Source organism: Mytilus trossulus, chromosome 14, assembly GCF_036588685.1.
Source record: "Mytilus trossulus isolate FHL-02 chromosome 14, PNRI_Mtr1.1.1.hap1, whole genome shotgun sequence".
Taxonomy (NCBI): Eukaryota; Metazoa; Mollusca; class Bivalvia; order Mytilida; family Mytilidae; genus Mytilus; species Mytilus trossulus.
This window is the reverse complement of record NC_086386.1, coordinates 69,913,349-69,933,886: the sequence shown is the minus strand read 5'-3', so window position 1 is coordinate 69,933,886 and position 20,538 is coordinate 69,913,349. Positions and strand designations below refer to the sequence as shown.

The 20,538-nt window shown below is 32.2% G+C and overlaps 1 protein-coding gene across 2 annotated transcripts; it reads left to right on the top strand.

The window, feature by feature from the left end:
• The first annotated feature begins 1,635 nt into the window (after positions 1-1,635).
• LOC134697254 (stomatin-like) lies at positions 1,636-20,194 on the top strand. Of its 2 annotated transcripts, XM_063559411.1 has the most exons (9): positions 1,715-1,849; positions 5,497-5,538; positions 9,960-10,096; positions 14,486-14,558; positions 15,603-15,685; positions 17,129-17,332; positions 17,769-17,824; positions 18,231-18,309; positions 19,299-20,194. In XM_063559411.1, the coding sequence occupies exons 1-9, from the start codon at positions 1,825-1,827 to the stop codon at positions 19,485-19,487; spliced, it is 888 nt and encodes a 295-aa protein (XP_063415481.1). In that variant the 5' UTR covers positions 1,715-1,824; the 3' UTR covers positions 19,488-20,194. The 2 variants fall into 2 exon arrangements, with proteins under 2 accessions (XP_063415482.1, XP_063415481.1); XM_063559412.1 differs by lacking the exon at positions 5,497-5,538 and having other exon boundaries at positions 1,636-1,849.
• The last annotated feature ends 344 nt before the right edge of the window (positions 20,195-20,538 follow it).

Below are 20,538 nucleotides of genomic sequence, written 5' to 3'. Positions count from 1 at the left end.
AATATAACGCAGACATTTCTTGTAACTGAAACTGCTACCTATTTTTTTTAGATTGTGTAGTCTTCAAGAGATAAATATGGAACACAACTAGTACCCTATGTAAAATCCATTACAAATAATTGCGCTCTGGTAACATATCATAAGCCTGGTATATTTGATGAAGTTTTTTTAAACTGTTGAGCCAGGATCATATACATTTGTATATACATGTAGCCCATGTATATATGTCTCTGATTAAGCTGATGAAACTAATTTATAGTTATGATGATCTATGATATCACTCGATCTTTTTGTGTATCGGGAAATTGTGAAATGAAGAAAATCGAAAGAGGTGCATGACCGGTAATATGTTGTAAGCTCAACTTCCAAGCAAATATTGCAGCTCGTAAACTAAGCAATGCTAGAAACGGTTTGTTTCGTCAAATTTCGTTGAGCCCGGATATCATTGCTTCAATTCGCAAGTTGTGGTAAGATTGTCGAAATCTGATTCAAATAAATTAAATAATTCTATAAAAAAAAGGGAATTAAAGATCGAGTCTTATTTATCAAAATGACCCGCAGTGACGGATCCAGAGGTAGGGTTCCGGGGGTTGGAACCCCCTTTTTTTGGACTATCAATGCATTTGAATGGGGACATATAGTTGGAACCCCCCCTTTTGTACTGGGTTGGGAAACCACCCCCCCCCCTTTTTTAAATGGCTGGATCCGCCACTGCCACGAGACTTTTTCGAATTCAAATTTAAAAGTGCACATGTTCAAATCATTTCCAATGATCAGTTTTGTATAGAGCGACACGATATTCTTTTATGCTGAGACTGCTATAACACAGTGTTAGAGTCTCAGTTGTATGTAGAAATGGTCTGGGCAATGAATTTTATCACTTTAATATATGTAGTAATGATGGACTAGGAAACCGTCAAAGCTTAACTATGCGTATAGAGATTTTACTCACATTAAATTCAAAATCTTTGTATTGTCACTAAAAAAATTTAACTAAGTTTGCGACAAATACCACTTGATAAGACAAAATTTACTGTGTATTACAGTCTACATGCTCCACGCGCTAGTAAGCTTTTGTGGTGGTGGTGGTGCTTTTTTAAATATATTTATTAAAAGGGGGGCGGCAATTTGTTATTTTTTTGGAATTTGTCACACAATTTGAGAGGAATTTAAAAAATGTTGCTCATATTATACATGTTATACAATCGAAGTGTTGTATTTTATATAGCATGTTATTATAGATAAAAATCTATTCTGTAATTTTTTTCTTACCATCAGTGACATCAGTGTTTTAAATCCGCCCCAAGTTACTGAATTTAACAAGATTTATTTAAAAGATAAAATTAAAATCTTTGTCATCATCAAATATTTTTTTTTCGTTTAGTTTTACGCATTTAATTACAAATAACCTACATATCTATCTTTTCCTATTACAAACGTTCATTCATATTTAAAACCATGTGACTTTTATTAATATAATTCTTTTCAGGATATTTTTAGAAAAATCGATCGGTACAAATGTCGCGAGGTAACCTTTAATCCAACAGGTAAATTGAAAAGGTAGATAACAAAACATATACCAAATACATATCTATTGATTGAATACATACATGTATATTTCATAATGTATACTTCATGGTCATGTGTGTTGTGACGTATCTAAGTGTGGTTTTCCGACCATTTCAACACAACTCCTTATTACCTGTGACTATTTAAATTTCGTTACAGCAATACAGGGATCACGACAACACAGTTTTTTGTGTACCTGTGGGTAAAGCTTACGTTTTGTGAGAATATTCACAGTTTATTAAGCTGGATACCGAAATGTCACAGTCCAATGTTAATAAAGGTAGGCATATAATATTTTACAATTACGTTTTTTTATTGATTTGTATTTATATGTCAAGGTAAAAAAACATAGGCCAGGGGTGTGGCTGTTTGCTTGGGCGAACAACATAAGCACACTCAGTAAGCTGTTAGCTCTTGTGAGGGCAAAATTTGGGACACGAACGATTCCACATTTTTACTATTGACTGCGGAAATATTTTATAATTTGGTACATTTATCATGTTTATGATGCATTAAAACATGACAATTGCATAGTTTATAAAATGATGAGGATGATATTACAAAACAAATATATTTTATTTTGATCTGTTGATCCTTAATCCGTCATAATTACGATTTGTCTCGCTTGCTATCTAGCTAAATATAATACACAGAGTGAGCCATGACAGATGCACACATATATTTTTTCTAATGCGCTGTATCTAAAAATAGTAAAATCTTCCCATTTACAAATGAAAACTTGATATTAAAATAAGTTTTGGTTTTTTGGTTTGTTTCGTTTTCAATTTATTTGTTTTATTTTGTGTGACCCTAGCTTTGTCTGTATTTTTTATGTTAAATATACTATCTAATATTCGTACACATCGTATAAATAAAATATGTAAATTATTATTATATTCTGATCAATAAATTGTAACAGAAACTTTTTCCGCACAATGAAATTGACATAGAAATATTTTTTCTTTTTTTAGCTCACCTATCCCAAAGGGCCAAATGAACTTTTCTCATCACTTGGCGTCCGGCGTTGTCGTCGTTAACCTTTACAAAAATCTTCTCCTCTGAAACTACTGGGCCAAATTTAACTAAACTTGGCCACAATCATGATTGGGGTATCTAGTTTTAAAATATGTGTCCGGTGACCTGGCAAACCAACCAAGATCGCCGCCATGGCTAAAAGTAGAACATAGGGGTAAAATGTAGATTTTGGCCTATAATTCTGAAACCAAAGCATTTAATAGAGATAATGATCTGACTGTTTAAAATTGTTCATCAGGTCAAAATCTATTTGCCTTTTTCAGATGAATCGGACAAACCGACACGGTCCGTTGTTGGGTTGCTGCCAATGAATTGGTAATTTAAAGGAAATTTTGCCGTTTTTGGTAATTATCTTGAATACTATTATAGATAGATATAAACTGTAAACAGCAATAATGTTCAGCAAAGTAAGATCTACAAATAATTAAGCATGACCAAAATGGTCAGTCGACCCCTTTAGGAGTTATTGCCCTTTATAGTAATTTTTTACCGATTTTCGTAAAATTTTGTAATATTTTACAAAAATCCTTCCTCTGAAACTGCTTGGCCAAATTTTACCAAACTTAGCCACAATCATCATTGGTGTACCTTGTTTAAAAATTGTGTCCAGTGACCTGGCCAACCAACCAAGATGGCCGCCATGGCTAAAACAGAACATAGGGGTAAAATGTAGATTTTGGATTATAACTCTGAAAACAAAGCATTTAGAGCAAATCTGACAAGGTGTTAAATTGTTTATCAAGTCGATATTCATCTGCCCTGAAATTTTCAGATGAATTGGACAATGGGTTATTGGGTTGCTGCCATCCTTTATGGTAATTTTTAAAGAAATGCTGTTTTTGTTTATTATCTTGAATATTATTATGAGATAAACTGTAAACAGCAATAATGTTCAGCAAAGTAAGATCTACAAATAAGTCTCATGACCTAAATGGTCAGTTGACCTCTTAAGGAGTTTTTGCCCTTTATAGTAAATGTTTACCAAATATTTTCCTCTGTGTAACTAAAAGGCCAAGTTTATTAAAGATAGAGAATATTGTAGGCAGCAAGAATTTTTAGTAAAATAAGATCTACAAACACATCACCGTCATCAAAAATGTTCGTTACTTGATCAAGAAGCGGTCCAGCATTAGAATCCCAAGTTTTTTGTTGACTTTTTAATCAAATAAAATCGACAGGATTGAGGTTGAAATCTCCCTTCTTTTTAGGTGTCCATGAGCCAGGTTGAACTCCTCCTCCATTGATCCACACCCTTACACCGTGTAAATTTTGCTAATCATCAAATGTAATGATAAAATTAATTAAGCAGATATCTAACCAAATATCAACACGATAAAAGGACTGATGTTGACAGATTTAAAGTTACCATGGTTACTCTACAATTTACAGATGTTAAATGACTGCGAAAAACATGAAACGAAAATGCTGGACGAAGTTTTCGGACTTAAAAAAATGAAACACACTTGTCTAACTTGACGAAAATAAGGTTTGCCTCCACCTTTTCCTGAATGTCCTTTGACCCTTTTATGGCTGTAATTTGTGCTCATAAAGTTTTTTTTTACAATTAAATCCTTTTCTAAACAATTCTGGATCCTCTTCTGTTCAATATGATTAACCAGGCTTTATTGAATGATACAGTTTACTTTGTGATACCACACTTATGACATTTTCATAGATATTAATTAAAATAAACATCCATAATAAGATACATTTCAAACTATAGATTGTCAACAGTAATACGAAACCAATGTTTACGCTTAATTTCCTTCGATAGATTATTCGGGGAAACGTTAAGAAATAATTAATTAAAAAACAGTTCGAACAGTGTACATGGTATGGTGTAAGACTTAAACAAGTAAATGATCTGGCCATGTTTATATGTATATATATATATATGCCATGACAATAGGCCCTTATTTTATTTGTCAAACTATTTTTTTATCCAACTGATATGAATATCGTGAAAGTGTTGTATCAATAGAAAACCAAATGGCATGGGGTATATATCCACGACACAGACCTGTTTATGCACAACAACAACAAACAACACACATAAAAAGCGCTTGTATTGCTGTTCTTCATCTCAAAGTCACAGTTGATAGATTCAAACGAAGAGTACCATTGCTAGAGTATTCATTAACAAATCATAGACGTTAATTAGATATGAAATTTATAAACCTTAGGTTTCTATTGATATCAATAAATTATAATTTATAATACATGCTCACGTTTGCTCCAGTGGTATAGAGATACATTTCGTTTTAGACAGTTATAATCCCACAACATAGATGTTTCATTACGATTCCTTCATATCATCGGCTTAAAAGAATAACGAACCTGTCGTTTAAAAACGAATACCATACAACTTGCTCTGCACGACGACACGTGATGTCTGTCTCATAAAAATGCGTGTAAAACAAAAACACGCGTAAAATACAATCGGCAATCTGCTGCACTAATGTACGGGATCTGTCGAGTTGTGGCGAATGGCATGAAAAATGGTCGCCTTGCTTTTGCTTTAAAATACAATGTAATGATAAGAATCGACTGATTACCATGGAAGTTTTAACAACCTTGACTGGCTACACAGCCCTCGCACGACGGTGCTCGCACGGTCGGTAAGAATCGACTCACCTGGGTAGATTGTTTATATCATTGTATATAGCTATAGGGTACTGAAATCAGTCGAGATTCAGTGACGATTGGTAAATGCGTTGACCGAAGTTAACCGATGAACATTTATATAATGTACCTTAGGTCATGTTATGTGATTAATAATAATTCACGCTAGAAGAGATAACATACCTGAAAAAAATTGTCTATATTAAAAAAAAAAAAAATTGGAACGCTAGGTGCGGTCTCAAATCTTGAATTTTTAGACTTGTATTTTAGATGAAAAGTCTATCCTTGTACGTTCTGCACATAACAATACAAGTAAGTTTGATCAGTTTTGGACAGTGGTCTAAACGGGATATAAATGTCCATTTTTAGAATCTACAGCTAATTTGTTTTTTAAACTATTGTAGACGAGATTGAAACCTCACAACCATTTGGGATCATCATGATCATTGTTGTATAACTTAGGAATTATATCAAACTATCTGTAAGCTAAGCGTGCCCGTCAAAGATATAACAAAAATGGGCCTTATATCTATCAAGTATTCATGCACATGTTCACGTATCATTTGAACCAATTTTATTAGTTTTTATTACAAGTCAAAATAATTGAAAATTCGCATCAAGCTTGTTTTAAGGTTTTCACGTATATATGTTTGTACATGTACATGTATTCATACAACCGTAATACTAACTTTAAGTTCACCTAAAATTGGACAATTCTTACGAACTGGGTTCAGGGTGTCTTTCTGACTGGTACTAATTTGACTTTTAAAAAGAGAAAATCTTCGTTATTCTGGAATTGGTTTAAATTTAAATATCGGAAACTTAACATAAAATGGACGCCAAACTATCTCGTTTTGACCATTTCCCTGGCTTGGTGGAGGCGTTCAAATTGCCTTGTTGTACAGCAAAAACGTTTAACCGCTTGTCTTGCAAGTAGTAAATTGCTATATATTCATATTGTGAAAAAAAATATATTTTAATGAAGCAGCTTGGTTAAATGATTTTTACAAGACATTATAATTCAATTTAAAAGCAACCTTTATAGCATTAAATTCTTGCAAGTGCATGACAAAGTGTCTCCTGCTTGAATTTTTTTTTGGTGTGAAACTACTGCTGCTTACTATCATATCTTTCCACTAAAAATCAATCTTAATCTAAATGTATAAGAAAACCAAGATTAATCAATCTCTTCGTAGTAAACGAGATAAATAAGACTGAATAAGACTTTCCGTAGAAAATGAAGCTTTATCAAACTTTCTTTAGCAGATCAAACTTTGATAAGCTCTGCAGAAATTAAACTTTTCTTCATAAGAATATTGTATCTTTGCTTAAAGATGTATATTAATGTGAAATCTCCTTCGTCAGACAAGAATGCTTTATATTTTCTCATCTGCATAACCTTGCATGCAATTGCATTACTCTTTCATCAACTGCATACTCAGTCGATTAAATCTTTTGAATATTTTGTTTAATAAACATTGAACGACAAAATTTCTCTCTTTGTGATGTTTACTGACGTCAGACACGCGAAGCAAGAATGTGTTTTTTAATTTAATTGATGCTTTTGTTCTTTTTTGTAAATGATTGTTTTGAGATTGTAACACAATGATGACTGATGTACCCATATTTTTAATTTATTTATTATGTCTGTTTAGTTCACGAATCGTTGTAAATATAACGGAATTTGATGCTACTGTCATATAATCAGAGGTTTAGCGCTATAAAACCAGGTTCAATCCACCATTTTCTACATATGAAAATGCCTGTACCAAGCCAGGAATATGACAGTTGTCCATTCATTTGATGTATTTTGCCATTTGATTAGGTACTTTACGATTGAATTTTCCTCGGAGTTCAGTATTTTTGTGATTTTACTTTTTGTTAACTTTAACTTAAAAAAACGAAGCACATAATATGTGATTTCTTCTAAGATCTATGAAATGCTTTCCTCTATACTTCAGCCTATTAATATTAATTTCTTCTCTAATAAATAAAGTTATTATGGATCGCCATTAACCTTTGTCAGTAACCCCGATAGCACGGCCATACCTTTGACATATCTATCACACTGACCATAAATTATGGTAAGGTTCTAATAAATCTACTGAAATGGTGTTTGAGGATATATAATTTACTGCTAGCTATATAGGATCCATTTTATTCCTTTTCTGACAGTTACTAAGAGCCAGAGTTATTTTATCTTCTGCCTAGAAACAAGGTTTTATTTTGGAGGTCAAGTTGAAATTCCTAACCGTCAAGGTTGAAAATCAGTAGATGTATTTGTATTTTTTACTTGTCGTTTTTTTTTTACTTGTTTTTCTCTCCAAACTTCCAAATTAAATGCTGATATTGATATTTTAAATGATAAGCAACAGATGCCATACAAGTTAAAGGAGGATAGGATCACTTTAATAGAAGTAAGCGTCGATTTCAACTCAACACAAATATTTTTTTTCTTTCTAGAAATGTCAATGAATGTAGTGGAGGTTAGTCATGCTATTAATCACAATAAATACCGGGTCCTTCGATCAGTGGCGTAGTTAGATCAGCCGCAGAGGTCTTTCGGAGTTTGCCATCTTTTGTTCAACAAAATATTTCACTTGGTAGGCACTACTCCAAACATTCCACCCTAATTGTTTTCAATATGAAAATGGATCACATAATCGACGCAATATCAACACATTTTTTTGTGTATCATCCAAGTCTAAAATATAAATATGCTTCACCATGTTGACGGAAAGTGCAATTTGTTTATATAATGACGAAGCTTTATTATTTGCCATAGCATTCTGTAATTTCTTAAATGCTTTTATATAAATTCTTGTCTCCATTACTTCAAGATCTGAACAAAATTTTCTTTTCATTCACGAAAGTGGTGATTAAATTCTGCTTAATTGTAGGGTACCAGTAAGGATAAATTATTTATACATGTATTCAATACTGCAATGTACTGACGGTAGTTTTATAGGTTGTGCTTTGTAATTATTCAGTCTGGTTTATATACCAAGCCTAAAAAATCGTAGTATCAATGTTTCGTTTTGTTCGCTTCTACATGGTTGAGTCTTGAGTCCTGTAATTTTGACTAAGTCATGTAAGTAGTTGTCGTTTGTTTATGTGTTACATATTTGTGTTTTGTTCAATTTGTACATAAATAAAGTAGTTAGTTTTCTCGTTTAAATTACATTGTCATTTCGGGGCTGTTTATAACTGACTATGCGGTATGGGCTTTGTTCATTGTTGAAGGCTGTTCGGTGACATATAATTGTTTAATTTCTGTGTTATTTTGGTCTCTTGTGGAGAGTTGTCTCTTTGGCAATCATATCGTATCTTCTTTTTTTTTGTATACATACGATTGATATCAATTTAATTATTTATCTTCCTACATAAACACACATTGCTCGGAAATGAACAAATGAAAAAATAAAAGTGATCCAGTTTCCTGCACTGATCGATTTATTTTCAACGTTTACGGAGGGGGGTGCATTGGATCGGGCTGATTTATGGAGCTGCATTGGATCGGGCTGATTTATGGAGCTGCATTGGATCGGACTGATTTATGGAACTGCATTAATGGTTATTAGATGCGTACACTTTTTACATGACTGACGTTGCCTAATCCCACTCTTTCTGTTTCTGGAACCGCATCTGCCTTGCGTAAAAATAGTTCCTTTGGGAAATTTCAATGTTTACTTTACAGAACTTATTTAATTCTTCAATAGCATGTGCGTGTACATGAATTGATGATTTAAACTAAATATCAAATTTAACCTTGACATTTCAAAAATGTCGATACTAATTATGACTGATATTGACACAAAACATAAATGACTAAATATAATTAACTAAATAAACAAGTTAATATTAGTTATATTGATTGTCTTTTAACAAATGACGAACAATATCGCTTTCGTGATAGTATTTTGTTCATTTTTTATATATTATTTTTTACGTCTCGGTTGAGAAATGGGAAAAAAGAATCTTTATATAACGTAAAAAAAAGAATTGCGTTTTAAATATTCGTATTCTTATATCAAGCGTAAAAGCTGTTTGTGTCTTTTGAATATTATTGTTAAGTTATATATATATAAATGTTGATATTTAATATTAGTCAAATTCTTATGCTCTAAAAGTGCAAAATGTACAATTTATATATTTTTATTTTTAATCTTAGAAGATTTTTCACTCTAATCAAATTGAAATCATTTTTTTCTCACACCAAAGCTGGTAACATATGTGTTCCTGCTCAAACCATTGCAAACCAAAAATTATAATACAATACGTCTGTTTAGTGTTGCATTTTTAAAATGATATAACAGGAGAAGTAAAATTGATTTTAAAAATATTTTTTAAATAATCCTTCATTTGATTAACTTTAACCTGAACTTCAAAGCCTCACTTTATGTATCACAACATAAATCAAGAATATTTGTATGCCCCAACTTAGGGGCATTATATTCTAGGGTCTGTGCCGCCGTCCGTGTGTCCGTCTGTCCCGCTTCATGTTAAAGTTTTTGGTCGGAATAGTTTTAATACAGTTGGGGTCCTATCATTCAATTTTAAACTTAATACACATGTCTACATTCCTGAAACAGTGGTCAGACTTATTATGCAGATTTGTATAGTCTTGATAATATAACATCATACACTTATACTGTGCCTCCGTGGAAGCCATACCTAGTTTAGGAAAACAAATTGAGGTGTGAAAATAAAGCATAATTATTTATATTTTGCAGGTTACCAGATGGGTGACCAGAGGAACATGCAGGATTCATCCGAGGACGGAATCGGATGCTGCGGATGTATATTGATGGGACTATCATATCTTCTTGTCGGCTTGTTCTTCCCCTTTTCTCTATGTATGACAATAAAGGTAAATAAAAAACAATCAGATATCGTATAACTCGAATAATTCAGCGCCCTCTATCCACTAAAATTTTGGATATATATCGTACAGCCATGTCCAATTTCATGAAAGTACAGATCAGGTGTTTTGCTGCAAGGATATGAAACGCTCCGTAATACTTAAGATCTTTCGGGGTCCTCTGGTTTTGTCAGATTAATACACACCTTAAAATTCTAAACCGGTTGAAATTTCACAATAGGCAAACCTCGCGGAACGGCCCGAGTTGTGACGAATAGAAATTCATTGGCTATTGTAACAATTACAGATTCTTGAACGCAAAGGATATTTTGAACAATGTTAGATATCAATAGATAAGGAGAGCATATTTGTCTTATTCAAGGGACTATTGTTTTTACGGTTTTGGCTAATTTGTGTCAGTATAGGTCCAGAACAGGCACATGTTTAAGCTTCTCATAAAAGTTCGGACCTGACTAAACTTCAGGATACACTCATCTACACAAAATCGCAATGGTTTGGACCTATTTTATAGTCAGAAGTCTTCAAGATTGATGGTGATGATGAAACTGTCTTGACATCACTACGATATTTGATTTTCTTGACGACTTTCATGACTGTCACGACTATGATGACTTTAATGACTAAGTATGTCAATCTTGACTATTAAAACTAAAACCATTGAAATCATCCGTTGGTTATAAAAACATGCAAAGTCCTTTGTCACCAACCAATCAAATATTTATGGACTAGAGCAGCTAGATACGGAAATCAATTATGTCGTGTCACGTACAATGTTCTATTATATATCTTTATTCTCAATAAACCATATTACATAGGTATAGAGAAGGCAAATGAATTATGTACAATATTTACAACAAGACAGAACAAACAAAACAGTTGCTAATACAATATATGAAGTCCATTTCAGCCAGGAGCACATACACCTGTGTTAATAATCTTTATGAATTTACATAGTTTAATCAATTCTGATTTGTTTTTTGAAGACATAATCTGATTGTATTTGACAATATTTGCATTTTTTAAATAATAATTTGACATACAATGTTTCCTGTTTTTTTCAAAGTATTTACATTCTAATATATAATGCATTTCATCACCAATATCATTTTTATTACATAGAAGACAAATTCTATTGTTTCTAACTATATTGTTCCATCTACCCTGTTCAATAGGGAGCTTGTGATTTGTGGTCCTAAATCTACACAAATCAATAGACAATTTGTTCCCAAGAATTTCAAAATAACCTTCTTTTCCAAAAAAATCTTTAAAAAGTCTGTAATTTATTGCTTTTGGCGAGTTTTCAAGTAAAGAATGCCAGACTTGTACATACTGATCTTTAAGTCTAAGTTTGACGAATGAAACTAACCACTTACAATTTATAAAAGATTGCGTTTCCCATACATTTGGGATACCACATTCGTTCAGAATAGTCTTTATTCTGTTTAACCATGAAAAATTCACATTGTCATTAATAGACATGTGATAACACAATTTATATAAAATATATGATAGTTTTGTCTCTTTACCAGAGTTTAATTTCCCCCAAAATGAAACCAATCTAGTTTTTATGTCCAATTCTATAGGATATCTCCCAAGCTCCCCATAAATCATATAAGAGGGTGTAGATGTTTTCAGACTTAATAACAATTTACAAAATTTTAGATGTACCCTTTCAATCATGTCGTTATTGCCAATACCCCATACTTCACAACCATACAGTAGTATTGGCTTTACCATTTTATCAAATAAATCCAGCTGACTACATATAGAAAGATTATGTAGTCGACCTAGTCTTAACACTTCGTACAGAGCCTTGGTAGCTTTTTCTACATTAAACTGTTTTGTTTTATTGAAGTTGCCTGTTCTTGTGAGAACTATTCCTAAGTAGTTAAATTCATCAACAATATCCAGTTTTTTGCCATTAAATAAAAATTGAAAATCACATGATGGTCGTCTCCTTGAAAAAACCACGACCTTTGTTTTATCAACATTTACTTTAAGCTTCCATACATCTGTGTAATCTTGGAAACAATCTAAAAGTTTTTGGAGTTCAGTTTCTGATTCGGCCATCAAAACAGTATCATCAGCGTACAAAATGATAAAAAGTTTTAAAAAAATGTCAAGTTTTTCCTCAAGCTCTTTTGACACTGACTTTAGGCCCTCTAGGTTACAATTTTGCAAAAAAGAATCAAGATCATTTAAAAATAAAGAAAAAAGAAAAGGCGATAAATTTTCGCCTTGTCTAACACCGTTACTACATGGGAAGAAATCAGATAAGGCATTGTTATATGAAATACATGACTTTGTACCTTGATACATATTTACAATTACATTATACATACATCCATTCATATTGTTTAAAAGCATTTTGTACCACAGTGCATCTCGCCATATCGTGTCAAAAGCCTTTTCGAAATCGACGAATGCACAAAATAGTTTTTTCTTTTTTAGTTTTAAAATTTCAAACAATGTATGAATCACAAATAAATTATCGGTTGTTGAATAACCCTTCCTAAAACCACATTGGTTTTCGTTTAAAATCATGAATTCTTCAGAGAAAAGATTTAGTCTCTCGCATAAAATTGCGGTGAAAAGTTTCCCCATACAACTCAAAATGGTAATTGGTCTAAAATTTTTGGGGTCCAACTTGTTACCTTTATTTTTATAAACAGGCTTAATGTAACCAACTAGCCAACTGTCAGGTATAATACCAGTGCGAAATATAATGTTAAATAGTTTTTCGAAAAATTCAATGAATAAACTAGCTGTAGACTTGATATATTCATTTATAATACGATCATCCCCAAATGCTTTATCATTTTTCAGGTTTTTGATCCCCTTAAGAATTTCGTCTTTAGAAATTCTTCTGTTTAGATTTTCATTAAGCCTATCGACATCATTCGGGTTTAGAGTTGGAATATTTATATTTTCTTCAATTTCTGGGGCGGCGTTCAGATTTTTGAAAAAATCGAATAATTTGTTATAAATACGTAGTGTATGGCAATACACATTTAAACTGAATTGAATTAATATTTTAAATTAAAAGACCTGAAATTTTTGCTGTATCTTGAATAACTAAACTGACGAAAGCCTCCAAGGGACGGTCATTTGATTTTCCGGAGATAATTTTTTGCGGGATGGCCTTTTTTCACCTGTTTCTCGATTGGTATGCATTCATGTCTTTTCGGAGAAAGGAGGGGCAATTTGTCTACCCCAATCTAACAAATCCTCTTTTTCCAACAACAGTCTTAATATCCAGCCGCTTGCTTCTTTGTCGAACCAATTTGTCGAATATACCAATTGTTGTTGTTGTTTTTGTAAGTCCTTTTAAAATATGTGTCAAGTATTTGCTACTAAACGTTACTCAAACAACAATACATTTTAACTGTTAAAGGTAATAATTCTGCTGAAAAAGTATTTTACATATTTCACTATGGCACTCTCTTTGAATGTTATTTAATTCTCCTATAAGAAGGTTAACCATTATGATTGCCAGTAAATAGGTGAATTAAGGTCCTTTAATAATCATTCTTCCATACATGGCATACATTAATGGTTGTTTACTAAATCGACATATTCGGATGTTATTTCACATTCCATTCATATTCATAATGTGTCATTATGATAGGTTATATAGATGTATCGAGTACATGTTTACTTAACAATGATACAAGTTTCGTTTGCATTACATCTCATTTTTTTACGTTGATTGTTGAGTGTGTTTCTAGTGAAGTGTGGACACAGTTAAATGTGTAGTTTAGCCTTGTGAGTTCGAAACCCGCATGTGGAAGGGGCGTCTATGATTGTCTGTTTCCCTTTCGGGTGTCGGTCGTCTCAGCCCCCCCCCCCTCCCCCTTTCCACCAATTAAAACTGGCCGTCACGATATACCAAATATTTACGAAAGTGGCATTGATTACTAACAAGTTTAAGTTGTTTTTAATACATATTATTTTTATCTTTTTGAATACTACAGAATTACATTTGATGCATGTTTCTTAAGAATCTTAATGTCTGACAACAATCTCAAGGCACTCTTAAGATCATTTTTTTAATTTTCGAATAAAATAAAACAGCCTTTCCGTGACAATGTTAAAATGATGCATAGATAAAAATAAAAAAATAAATGCTGGATAGAACATTCTAATATATATATATGTTCCCGATAGAACTGAATGCTTTTTTTTTTTATATAATTTTATAGGGTTGTAAAAGCGTTGATTATGCACACTTTTTAATATCATCATAAAATTTGTGCTTTGTGTTTCCACTCTAATAATAGAATTATAAAAAGAAGCATTGAATTCTAAAATGAATTAAAATTCGTGAAATTTCTATTTGTGAATGGGCAACTTCATAAAAAGTATCTCCTTTTTCAGATTGTTACCGAGTATGAACGAGCTGTAATCTTTCGATTGGGTCGAGTACTGCCAGGAGGGGCGAAAGGACCTGGTGAGTTCATTATATTCTTAAAAAAACCTTTGAAATTCTAATGACAATGACTAAATATTCTAGATTTCGCAACAAAATTGTCAATGCTCTCTCTCTTTTTTCAGTACAGTCTTTATTTTTAAAAAGCTTTACAATAAAAGTATATATATAGATATATTTATAAGAATATGTCAGCCTTTTAAATTGAACAACGTGATTTGTTCTCAGTTCCAGGTCGTGTTTTAATGGATAATAATAACATATTTATTTAAAATATTAGCAATCTGTCACTAATTTATAACAACATGCTTTTAGTAAAACGAGACCAAATAGCCTTTAACTATTTATTCCGTATATCAGCACTAACAAGCTGTACTCGTAAAAGAATTAACATATAAAAGTAAAATACTTATGATAACACTTCAACTTTTTCAAAACCTAATAACCTGGTTTAATTTGTCAACATGGTTCATAGCATTTTACATTGGCCGTCAACTTTGTGCACGCCGTCACACTGTTGCTTGCAGTAACGACAAAAACAGAGTTCTGATTGGCTCGGGTGTATATAAAAAGACGAATTTACAGTCAGTATACGCATTATGAATATGCTTCCGGCTTTGAATTATTCCCCTCCTTTATGAAAATTTCGGTCGGGATCCACCTGTCTCTCAATCGATAGTACGCTTGTATATATGTAGGACTTTGTAGGTATGCAAACTATTTCAACCCCAACGAATTGTGAATAGACTTATTCTCATTGCTGGACTTTTCCATTCTGGCTTTTAAAGCTCTTATATACCCTAATTTCTAGTACTTTAAAGAACCATGGCAACAACTGTAAGGGAAGGTATTGTATGTTGCAAGAAACATTTTCATTAAACATTTTCTGATTGTTTTATACAGCGGTCTAAATTATCCTATGTGTCCTCATTCAGGCGGGTCCGCAAACTTCACAGAACATATTGATTAACTATTCACCAGCACAACATCAGACCAAGAGACTAGTGTTACATACAACTGCATGCTATATATCTTTTTCTGACTTTCTCTTTCTTTTTTACGCAGGAATGTTCTTCATATTACCATGTCTTGATGAGTTCAAAAAGATCGACCTCCGTACAGTATCATATGATGTCCCACCACAAGAGGTAAGAATACGTATTTAAAAGAATGTCACCAATAAAATAGAAAATTAACAAAAATACCGAACTCCCAAGAAAATTGAAAACAGAAGGACCCTTAAAAAATTACAAAACTCAAAAGCTCTAACACATCAAACAAATCGAAAGCAACTATAATATTCCGGACTTGGTACAGGCATTTCCTTGTGTAGAAACCTGGTTTTAAAGCTAGCTAAACCATTGAAATTGTTTCGAAACTTTGAAACCATTGCAATGCATGTTTACATTGGAATTTGACTTTAGTGTTTGATGATCTTTGCCAAACCAATGCATTTCATTATGTCATTCTTATCTACAAATTAAGCACATTTACATTGTTTTAATCAAGAGAACACGTAAAACAAAAAGAAAAAAAACATTGTCATGTTCCATCTTATCATCTTTATTATAATTTTTGTTAATATTATTAAAAACAAATTTACAAATGAAAACATGTTAAAACATAAGTCTTGTTATGTAATTTGTGTAAAAGGGGATAGCAAATGTCACGATGAAAAATAGCAATAAACGTTTACCTTTTCTGTAAAGATTATCATACAAGTAAACTAAAAAGTATTACAGTACATTTTTCTTAAAGATAGTTGTTCTTGGTTAAAACATGCTTATGAGTAAAAGTTTTAACAGGAAAATCCCAAAAATACTAAACTCCGGGGATAATTCAAAACGGAAGCCTAATCAAATTGCAAATCATAAGCTCAAACACATCAAAAGAATTGACAACTCGTTACAACTGTCATATTCCTGACTCGGTACAGGCATTTTCGGTGGGTGGATTTAACCTGGTTTTAAAGCTAGATAAACCTCTCACCTGTTTGATACTCCCATACATTTCCATTATATTGAACGATGTGGGAACAAAACAAACAGATATACTTATAGGTAAAATCTCAATAATAGAGGAACAGTAGTCAACATTGTGTTAAAATCGTAATCACTATGAAAAAAAAATATGTAAATGATTTGCAAGCACCAATCAACTCCTGTGACCGATTTAAGTTGTTCTGGTTTTGAATTGACTTCGAATATGTAAACTTCACAAGTTTGTTGTACCAGTTATATATTGAATATGTTTAACCCCGCCACATTATTTATGTAAGTGCCTGTCCCAAGTCTGTAATACAGTAGTTGTCGTTTTTTTGTTTTACATATTTGTTTTTCCTTATTTTTTTGTACATAAATAAAGCCGGTAGTTTTCTCGTTTGAATTGTTTTACATTGTCATTTCGAGGCCTTTTATAGCTGACTATGCCTGATGGGCTTTGCTCATTGTTGAAGGTCGTACAAAGCCTACAGTTTTTAATTTCTGTGACATTTTGGTCTCTTGTATCATTGGTCATCATACCACATCTTCTTCTTATATATATATATATATATGTTCTTTTACAAGTATTAAGACATGCACTACTTTCAGATTTTAACCAAAGATTCTGTGACAGTAGCCGTAGATGCTGTTATTTACAGCCGTATTTTCGACCCAACGATGTCCGTATGTAACGTAGCAAATGCAGATTCTTCTACTCGATTGTTGGCTGCTACAACCTTGAGAAATGTCCTTGGAACTAAAAACATGTCTGAACTCCTGACTGAAAGGGATTCTATTGCTCACCAAATGCAGGTTGGTATGTTTAGTATTTTTTTATACAAAGTTTTTGTTCTGTTTCAATTTAGTACATTTTTGTGTATGTCTTCTGATTAAACCAAACTTTCATCCACTTTTTGTCTCATCGAAACGAGAAAATGAGACATGGACATGCTGTTTCTGACCATGTTGACAGCAATTGCGGTGTCATCAATTTGTTAAAGTTTGTGGATTAGATCATTGTAAGGGCTTTGTCTAATAGACTTGCAAGTCAATGATATTTGGAAAACAGTTTAAGTAGCATTTGTGCATATCAATATCATTAAGATTATGCTTCCCGACCATCAGTTATGGTTCATCGACTGTGGAATTTTTCATACTTTATATTTGAAAAGTAAGTGTTAGAGAAAGGATGAGGGAGATAGCAATAACTATAGCATTGTCTCAGGTTTTTTTTGTGTTCTTTTTTCAGGCTATCTTAGACGAATCAACAGATCCCTGGGGAATCAAGGTAGAGAGAGTTGAAATGTATGTATCAGCTATGTCCCTTGTAATCAAAATTATTTATCATTTATGCCTCCCTTCAAGGATGGTACAAAAAGGATAAAATGAGCAGAATGGAGGGTGGACAGAAGAAAAATCGGATAAATATTAATTTACACAAAGATAATATTGGATAAAAGAAATAGAGAATAGAGAAAAATGGTGTAAACATTTAATAATACAGAAATGAAGCTTTCAAAGACCCTCGTCAAGACCAAATGTATTCTTTGTCAAACATCTTCGCTGAGTTGTTTTTCAAGAAGCTCTAGATGGATAGCAACTGTTAATTAGTTTTAAAAACGAAGAGAAAAAGTTACAAGCGAATGTTTCTTAAATAAGCATCCCATGTTCTGCGTATTAGTTGTAAATATTTATATTTCCTTTATTACAGTAAGGATGTCAGACTTCCGGTTCAACTCCAGAGAGCAATGGCCGCCGAGGCAGAAGCTTCAAGGGAAGCACGTGCTAAGGTTTGTTCACAAAACATTTTTTTTAGTGTATCTTTTTGTATTTTGGAGTTTTTTTTATTTTACGCATACTTTGTTAGAAATAAATGACGTTGTCCGTTAATCAAAGGGTTGACCAAAGGAGTAGGTTCAGTAAGATCCCTTTTTGGCCCCAAAATATAGCAGTTTTACAAAAGTATGAACATGTAATCTTTTAGCTATTAACTGGACAGTAGAATGCTTCTGTTACATAAATATGGTATGTTTTTGACAATCCAATGCACATATATCGAGTACTAGCATCATTAAGGCATGCTAAATTACTGAAATCTTCACAATTTGAGCATTTTAGTTGAATTTTAGACGGTGTCCGTCTTGAATGAAAGTGAACGCATTCGTGTTCGTTTATAATATTGAAATGTCAGTTGTATTTGATGATAATACATAACATATATAAATTATGAGGATGAACACGGATACGGCCACTTTCATTTGTGACAAAAACCATCTGAAAAATGACGTTTTTTTGCATATTTGATAGATTTTTCATATGTAAGCTTGAATAGGAGCGTTTTTAATGACAAAATCACTTAAAATCTTTTACACAAACTAATTGAATCAATTTTAATAGACACTAAAGTGTTATAAAAGTGTCTCAAATCTTTCGTTCGATGAACCTAGAAATTTGAGGCCAAAATCAGCCCTTTCCGGACCTACTCCTTAATTATGAGTTCATGGCGTTGTTCTTTTATTTATTTTTTATGACTTCATTACGCTGTTTTATTATTGATTTGCTACATATTCACGCCATTGTATATAAGTTAGCCTCAATAAGTTCATGGCGTTGTTCTTTTATTTAATCGTAATCTGTTCACGACGTTGTTATACTATCAATTTGTCACCAGTTCATGACGTTGTTATAAAGTTAGCCTCATGTATGACTCTAACTTAGTTAACGCTTCTATTTTGATATATTAAACAAGATATTTATATATTTCGTTTATTTTCACTAGGTATTAGCAGCTGAGGGAGAACAGCGTGCCTCACGTGCACTGAAAGAAGCAGCCGACATCATGGCCCAATCACCAGCCGCTATTCAGCTCCGTTATTTGCAGACATTGAACAGCATAGCAGCAGAGAGGAATTCCACCATTATTTTCCCATTACCTATGGATTTGTTGAGTGGATTTGGCAAAAAATAGAATTGATATTATATGTTGTTTCAATCCAATGTTGTTTGTATCATATAAAAGACGGATTATGCTAGAAAATTACAACAATCAAACAATATTACTTTTATATATAACATAATATGCATTGCCATGTGATATCCTGAATATGCCTTAACTACAAAAATAATAATAAAAACGAGATTTTTAGTGGTTTAAGAGGTGAATAGTGACCTAAAGATGTATACATTCACGTTTTCTTGTCTCTGCTAGAAAGTTAGCTTTTTCGCAATCGTACTGTGTTTCTATTATAAATTCCAATTTTTACCTTTTTATTATCAGGAAAATGGCCATGCATTCTTCTCCATGAGAGGCATAACTCGCTAGGCACTATTGGCTGTTATTTTTAGAATGACATTGCTTTGATGATTAAAATGGTCTGTTTTTTGTTAGGTTGAGAAGACAACCAAACCACTTCATGAACATCTCAAACCATTCAAGTTTTTTGGTTTGTTTTTAAGTATGTTTTAATACTAAGTGCTTAGGTGTTTCCTTCATTTCAGGGTGAACATATTTTGCAACTAATGTTGTCATATTGAATGATATTACATGTTACAGTTTCAATACATGCGGGTGTTTGATAGCAAGGTTAGATACAGGACAAAATCCTCATTTCTCATTCACAGATGAAATTAATACAGGACTACTAAAGGTTATTTCGTTTTTACTATTAAATGTAATTTAGGTCTCAACAGAAATAACAATTAAATTAAAATTTGACAGGCTTTTACACTATTGAAATCAAATATATTAGAAATATATTTATTTTATTTTTTAAACTAAGAAACCAATAATAGATCTTTAAAACACTTGTTCCAATGTATTGAAATGTCAAAGGTATTTTAAAGTAAATAGGTCGATATACATTTTTATATTTATCAATACTTCTTTCTTTCAAATAAATCCACTGAAAGCAGGTGAAATATTAATTACATGAAAAGCAATACATATACCTTTGACGTCAGTCAGATAACTATAATAATATGGTTGTAGGTCTCTTAATTACTATGTTTTATTTTGTATC

Coding starts and splice junctions, on each gene's coding strand:
- LOC134697254 (XM_063559411.1), top strand. CDS start 1,825: ATGTCACAGTCCAATGTTAATAAAG. Junction 10,097..14,485: donor CTCTATGTATGACAATAAAG/GTAAATAAAAAA, acceptor CTCCTTTTTCAG/ATTGTTACCGAGTATGAACG. Junction 18,310..19,298: donor CAAGGGAAGCACGTGCTAAG/GTTTGTTCACAA, acceptor TATTTTCACTAG/GTATTAGCAGCTGAGGGAGA.